Source organism: Emys orbicularis, chromosome 3, assembly GCF_028017835.1.
Source record: "Emys orbicularis isolate rEmyOrb1 chromosome 3, rEmyOrb1.hap1, whole genome shotgun sequence".
NCBI classification, from domain to species: domain Eukaryota; kingdom Metazoa; phylum Chordata; order Testudines; family Emydidae; genus Emys; species Emys orbicularis.
This window is the reverse complement of record NC_088685.1, coordinates 195,158,417-195,166,012: the sequence shown is the minus strand read 5'-3', so window position 1 is coordinate 195,166,012 and position 7,596 is coordinate 195,158,417. Positions and strand designations below refer to the sequence as shown.

Below are 7,596 nucleotides of genomic sequence, written 5' to 3'. Positions count from 1 at the left end.
GTAAGCTATATTATGAGTATGCTTGTTTACATGAAGACTGCAATGGTCCTAAGCCAGAGTTCCGTAACCATTGTTATTCAAAAGGAAATGTTTTCAGGCGTTTTATTGAAACCAATATCTGTTTCTGCATGCCTAATCAGTGAAGAATTGTTCTGCATAACTGCAAAATGAGTAGATCGTAATATCACAACAGGTTTTTCCTAGTCTCAATATTTAGCTAGGTCTTAAGTATTTTGGGTAAGAAATTTGTTGCTGTGGGGAAATTTGTTTAATTAACCAGTGAAAACTGGAAGAGGTCCTAAGCCTGTTTCAGAACAAGATTTACAAGAATCAGATTCCATAGCATAAGACATTCCTACCATTTCAGTATCTTGGCAGATATCCTTAATGGTTGAATTTTTATTTTTAAATTAAGGATTGATTTCTTGGGCCTCCATGGGAGGCAGTCTGTAAAACTTGGGTAGTGCCTGGCTACGTGCTAAATACCGTAAAGCTATTGCCTATAGATGCTGAGCACCAGCGTGACAGATGTAGAAAAGAATGTGTGCTAAACCAGAAAAAATAATTGAAGTTCACAAAATAATGTATATCTACACCATTAGGAAAGCAGAAACAATACTAGGACTTTCATACACACACTTCTAACCAGAATGTGGCTCCAGTGACTGAAGTAAACATGTTTACATACATTCAGAAAAATGGTATCACAGGACATTTTTTTGTATTTTTCAGAACAATTTTTTTCAGCTCAAGACAATAACACAAGAATTTAAAAAAAAAACAAGGACTGCTGTTGGAAGGGGGTTCAAAATGAGAAGTAGATCAGTCAGAAGTAGCAAATATTTAAACTAAAGGCAATTAAAAAAAGACAAAAGCCATGATTTTGTCGACAGTGGCTTGTCAGCAGGCGATCTTGGAAAAGCTATACAGTAATGGAAGTATCCTACAGCATCTGCAGGTCAAAATGCAGACAAAAATTAATAACTGGAAAAATATCTCCAATTCGGTGACAGTAACTCCATATTTTATGTGGGACAGCAACTGCAGTATAAAAGTTAATTGCTTGTGTAAACGACTAAACAAGTGCATATTATCTTTACCTGAAAAGGCACTGTAGTTACCGGTTAAGGGTCAATCTGATGGAATGTTTAATGACACGAATGTTATTTGTTGGAACAGGAGAAGATGAATCTGGTAGTTCTTTACTGGCAAGTCTCTACAATAGAAAAATGGAAACCAAGCGGGGAAGGGGAAAATATTTTTAAATATGCATAATGTGAACAGAAGTTGGGTAGAAAGTGAAACTGTTTCAGCTATAAACAAGACCTACAGATTAACTTCATGACCTACCACACCAAACCAAGAGGTCTAGAATATGCTATTCCCCCCACCATAGTGATTATCTGCCAATTCTCTACTAGAAGTTAGACACTTGCAGGCGAAGTGTCTGCTTCTCACTGTGATGGCATTTATTCACTACAATAGTGTAGGGGAAGGGACATTCCCCTGTCCTGCACAGTCTTCCCTCAAGAGTTCAACTGAATTAGGCAAACCAGCATGTTGCTAGGGTTGCCAGGTGTCCAGTCAAAAAAGGGACCCTGGCTGCTCTGGGGCCGGCAGGCTCCCTACCTGGCTCTGCATGGCTTCCCAGAAGTGGTGACATGTCCCTCGGCTCTTAAGTGGAGGAATGGCCAGGGGGCTCCACGTGTTGCCCCCGCCCCGAGTGCCGGCTCCGCAGCTCCCATTGGCTGGGAACTGTGGCCAATGGGAGCTGCAGGGGCAGTGCCTATGGGCGAAGGCAGCGCGGCTGCCTGAGGTAAGCACCACCCTGAGCTCACACCACTCACCCCCTCCCACACCCCAGCCCCTGCCCCAGCCTTGAGACCCCTCCTGCACCCTACTCCCTCCCAGAGCTCACATCTCACACCTCAATCCCTTGCCCCAGCCCTGAGCCTCCTCCCACACCCATACTCCCTCCTGGAGCCTGCACCTCCTCCTGTTCCCCAACCGCCTCGGCTCCAGATCAGAACCCCCCCCACACTCTGAACCCCTTGGCCCCAGCCTGGAACCCCCTTCCGCACTCTGAACCCCTCATTTCTGGCCCCACCCCAGAGCCACACCCCCTCCCACACCCCAACCTCAGCCCAGTGAAAACGAGCAAGTGAGGATGAGCTACAGAGGGAGGGGAGATGGAGTGAGTGGGGGCAGGGCCTTGGAGATAGGGCAGGACAGGGCCCTCAGGGGAGGGACGCAGCAAGGGTGCTCGGTTTTGAGCGATTAGAAAGTTGGCAGTCCTACAGGGAGTCCAAATTCTGCTGGTTGAGTTAAAAAAAAAAAAAAAAAAAAAAAAAAAGAGTGGGGTAAGAGTCTTAATATTAAATTTCAGACTGTATATCTTGATTGGCCTAGCTTTAGATCAAGAGAGCATGAAAAAATTAGGTTTCAAAATCTGAAGTGTAATTGCTATAATTTGCTGATGTTTTTGAGCATATCCAGTTTTTGGCACTGAAGTCCTGCATGTGATATGGAGGTTGATTAACAGCTCAGAGCACTCAATGAAGAATGTGATTGAGGCAGAGGATAGATTCTAGTGACACTAAGGGTATGTCTACACTACCCGCCGGATCGGCGGGCAGCGATCGATTCAGCGGGGGTCGATTTATCGCATCTAGTCTAGACGTGATAAATCGACCCCCAAGCGCTCTCCCATCGACTCCTGTACTCCACCACCGCGAGAGCTGCAGGCAGAGTCAACGGGGGAGTAGCAGCAGTCGATTCACCGCACTGTCTTGGTATAAGGACGTCAACTTCAGCTACATTAGTCACGTAGCTGAAGTTGCGTAACTTAGATCGATTTCCCCTCCCCGCCCCCCCAAGAGTAGACCAGGCCTAAGAAGGCAGTTTGGAAAGAAAGGGGCTTTGTCTAGTTTTTTGAAGGGGTTGTGAAGTTTGAATGCCTGAGATGGTAGGAGACAGATGCTTGTGTGTGCAAATGAAGTGTTTTTCAATCTTTGGCTGGATGCCTAAACCTTTTAAAGTAAGCATGGCAGTTTGGGGCTTCTGTCTGTTTGAGAGCTGCTAAAGCAGCTCTCCAAAATACCACTGCACAGTGTGTAAGTGAGAATTACAGTTACCATATGTTGCCACAAGAGTTAAAGAATTATAGTAAATCAACAGAAAAGTACTTGACACTGTCAAATAGCTAGTGTGTGTAAACAAATATTACCTTAATGTATGCAGGAAATATTCACTAGTTTACGTTCACTGATAAAGCAAAAGACACAGTAGACAGTACCTGTGATCTTGATGTGTCAATAGTTGGAATAGGCATGGATTCCCCTCCTCCAAGGCTATCCTAAAAACCCAAAAGTATATAAGAATAGTGTACTGAATGCATTGCAATTAGGTTCCTTTATATGAAAAGCACAAATATCAGCTAACAAACAAATGCTTATTGAATGCCTGCTGTATCTATATTTCTGGTTCCAACTAACAAGAAAGCATTTATGAAACTTTAAAAGTCTCGTGACATCTATTCTTTATGTGGAAGGTATTTTGGGTCATTTTATTCTTCTGTAAAGGAGGGCCTATGTATGTATCCAAAGAGATGAATCACAGGGTGTGCCCGCTCAAGATAATACTTTTTAGCTAGACTTTTGTTACATATTCAGACCTTTTTCAAAGGAAAGGGGAAGTGAGAGTCTTTTTAAAATTGCTCAAAATTTGAATTTACATAAAACAGACTGTTCATTTGACATGGCTATTTTACATATAAACCCAGGCTCTGTGAACTTACCTAAGCAGTGCCCAGCTTCTGCCTATAGGTTGGCTGCCTTTTCTTTAAAGAAGTTGATAGAAAATTTTTATGTTTGAAGGAGGCAAGATTTAAATTTTGTTTGTTATAGAAGAGTTAGAAGAGCTGAGCAAGTAACTGCTTTTTTGGTTTACTGGCAGTTCTGAAAAAAAATATTTGATTTGGGTCAATCCAAATTCAAAAAAGTTTTTGCCAAACTGAAAAAGTCAATAAAAACTTTAGGTCAAACAAAATGTTTAATTTGATCCAAAACAAAAATATTTAATTTCATGGCACTTTTAAAATAAAGCAGCAAAGGAAAGGATTCTCAAGATAGCCAGAGGTAATGGTTGTACCTCCCTTATACCTTTTATCCCACTGGTCAGGGCACTCAGCTGGTATGTGGGAGACTGGGGTTCGATTTCCCCCACTCCCGACTTGAGTTTCCCACATTGTAGGAAAGTGCCCAAACGACCGGACCATAGCATGATCTGGGCTGGGTGTCTCAATCGCTCCTATTGAACCTGTTCCTCTTGGTATACAAAAATATTTGAATAGTCATTGGGAGAGAGACAGACTATAGCCAGGTGATTAGGGTACTCATCTGGAAGGGGAAGACAAGTTCAAGTCCCTGCTCCAATGACTAAGAAATTGAGAGACCTGTCCCATAATATTCCATAGCCCAGTGGTATAATGCAACATGGTCATATAAAAAGGCACCACCTCCTCCCACCATTTTGTGAATGGTGCCTAAACTAAAAAAATTTTGGCTGAAATCATTGGGCAAATTAGTGTCAAAATTCAAATAGTTTAGAGTTGACCAAAACTGAATTTTTCATCCAATAAAGCTATTTGTCCAAAACATTTCACCCAGTTCTAGTTTTAGGTCTACAAATAATTCAAATGCTCTGAGAGAACTAAACCAGGTTACACTTTGGCTTCCCAGCAAATAATTTCTGGGTGTGATGTGTGGAGAAACAGGAAAATGGATAAAGCTTGATAAGAGCTGTAAGTAACACAAAAAAGTTTTTCTGTCTAACTGATTTTAACTGAAATTTATTCTTAGTCATGTCATTAAGTGGAATAGCTAAAGAATTTCACTTAATTAGTTAGATTTAAAGCAGTTTATTTAGGATTAAAAAAAGTTAAGATGAATGCCTCAAATTATATTTTTTTCCCTGTAGATTTTCTCTTTATATATCATCTTGGATGCTACAATCTTTGAATGCTGAATCCAGTCCAATTTACTAGAACAGGATACATAGTATCAAAGCCATTTATATGGTTAGAGCTCATGGACCAAACTACCCTCAGATACAAGTACAACTTTCATTCAAATCAGTAGGAGTTGAGAGAGCATATTGAGGCTGAACTTGACCTAGCACGAACAGTCCTTATTGAAGAAAGCATTGCTGTTTGACTACAAAACACAAGCAAGAACCAGAGGAGTTGGCCTGTTCTGAGGCCCAATAGGAACTTTCAATTAGTTGAGAATTAAAAGTTTAAATTTTTGGAAATGTATAAACAAATTCCAAAAATTTAGTGTTTTCCAGCTCTTTCTTGCCTTTCCACAAAAATGGAAGTAAAATTAGCAAAAGCTATGTTTTCCCCCGGGAAATGGAATTGATCAAAACAACTTAGTGCTCTGTCAATGTCAGCTGCTGATAACCTGTCCAGCAGGTTAAGCGTCTGCTCCTAAAGGCCACCTGCACCTGAGATACTATACAAAAAAATACTACAGGGAAGATTAATCATAGTAGGACGACATCCTACAGCCATTTTCTCCAGTGTATTCCCCCTTTTATAAGTATATCAGAAGGCACATACTGCGTCTGTCAACTGTGTAACATTGGACAAATGAACTCAATTTTCTACCATTTTAACCCATCTTTGTGGTTTAATCATTAACATTTTGTAGGGAAGATTCCGTAGTTTTCTTGGTCTGCTACTTGTCAGTGCAAATTTCACAGATTAACCAGGCCTCACACTCCACAGAATTTTAGCTAATCCGAGCAGCTGATGAACCTTCTTAACAATCAGTTTCATCTATATTTTGCTATAGTACTACCAACACCTATACCTACACCTATACCTATACCTACTAGAAGTGGTGGGGAAGGAATTATTTACTTTAGCCAAGATACATAATTAATGCTTCCATAATTAATTCTATAATCCATATTTAAGATACTTGATAGCAATTATGGAGTAGACAAGTGTGGGTTTATGCAACTAGACTGCACAAATTGAATACTTCTTTACATAACTGCTGCTTAGACCAATGAGGTTTTAATTTTTGAAAGATGACTAGCAAAACATTTGGCTTGGCTTTTTCTATGTCAAATTATCAAAAAATACCTTTCAGGCTTTATTCTTTTGTCATGAAAATTAATGTTTTGCTTAGAAACTTGACTTAGGAACTAGTTAAATGACAGCATCTCAAAAGTTGGTGAAAGCTGAGCAATTGAAAGTGGAGGTTACTTACCTGTAACCGGAAGTTCTTGAGATATGTAGTCATTATCTGGGTGGTGCCTGCGCACCATACGTCCAGAGCCAGAGAAAAATAGTGTCCGTTGGTGCACACATGCAGCCTGGCTCACCTCATTGTCTCCATCTGAAGGGATACAGGGTTGGGTGGACCAATTGCCTCTTCAGTTCCTTCTCTACAGCGAATCAGATAAGATCCAAAGCAGAGGGGAAGGACGACAGGTAGTGGAATATAGATAGTGACCACACATCTAAAAGAACCTCTAATTACAGGTCAATAACCTCCTTTTCTTCTTTGAGTGATGGTCCCTATTGTATTCCACTGGGGTTGATCGACAAACAGTACTTAAGTAGGAAAAGGGTGCAAGTATGTAGACGGTGGGCTGAGAGGAGTACTGTGGTCCTAAAGGAGGCATAAGCAGAAGAGTCCTGCACCAGGGCGAAATGTCTTGCAACCATCTCAATGGAGGCCCATGTGCCCGCTTTACAGGTGTCCAGGATGGGTACCTTCGGAAGAGATGCCATAGTTGTTGCTAGTGCTCTGGTAGAATGAGCTCTTATCCCATCATTGGGGAGAAGGTTTGATAGCAACAGAATTGAATGCAGCCAGAAATCCATTTAGAAATTCTCTGGGTGGAGATTTCTGGCTTTCTGCTGTAGCGATGAATAGTCTCGGGGATTTCTTGATTGGTTTTGTTCTGTGCAGGTAAAAGGGAGTGGAGTTTTCGTTCCTCTGCGGAAGTGTGTGTGGTTTTGGGAAGAACACAGGTAAGTGAATCAATGTGGCTAATGTGAAATTCCAAAACTACTTTAGGGGTGAATTTGGGGTGTAGACACAAACAAACCTTATCCTTATGGAATATAGTGTACGGAGAATCTGCCATCATTGCTCCAAGTTTGCCAACTTTTCTAGTGGAGGTGATGGCTACAAGGAAAATGACCTTCATGGAAAGGAGAGACATGGTGCAAGAAGCTAAAGGTTCAAAGAGGGGGGGCGCCTCTGAGTACCGAGAGAACAAGTTTTAGGTACTACTGGGGAGTAGACTTCTGAATAGCTGGAAAGGTTCTTATTAGGCCTTTCCAGAATCTATTGGTCAGAGGATGTGCGGAGACCGGGTAGCCCTAAGAAGGTGGATGGTATGCCCTGATTATCACCAGGTGGACCCTCAAGGAGCTGATGGACAAACCTGATGTCTTCAAAAGATAGGATATAGTCCAAGATCAGAGGAATATCTAGTTTCTGGGAGAATGCTTCTTTGATGTGCCCAAGAAAAGCGCTTCCATTCAGCTAGGTAACATTTTCTAGTAGAGTCCTT

The 7,596-nt window shown here is 41.5% G+C and overlaps 1 protein-coding gene across 1 annotated transcript in view; it reads right to left on the bottom strand.

The window, feature by feature from the left end:
• Nucleotides 1–1,117: 1,117 nt before the first annotated feature.
• The window catches only part of PAPOLG (poly(A) polymerase gamma), a 75,746-nt gene continuing 69,267 nt past the window's right edge, over nt 1,118–7,596 (bottom strand). Inside the window, exons 22-23 of the mRNA XM_065401489.1 lie at nt 3,296–3,355; nt 1,118–1,216 (exon numbers count right to left, since the gene is read on the bottom strand). Coding sequence (XP_065257561.1) covers nt 1,118–1,216; nt 3,296–3,355 — 159 coding nt within the window. The remainder of the gene's footprint in view (nt 1,217–3,295; nt 3,356–7,596) is intronic.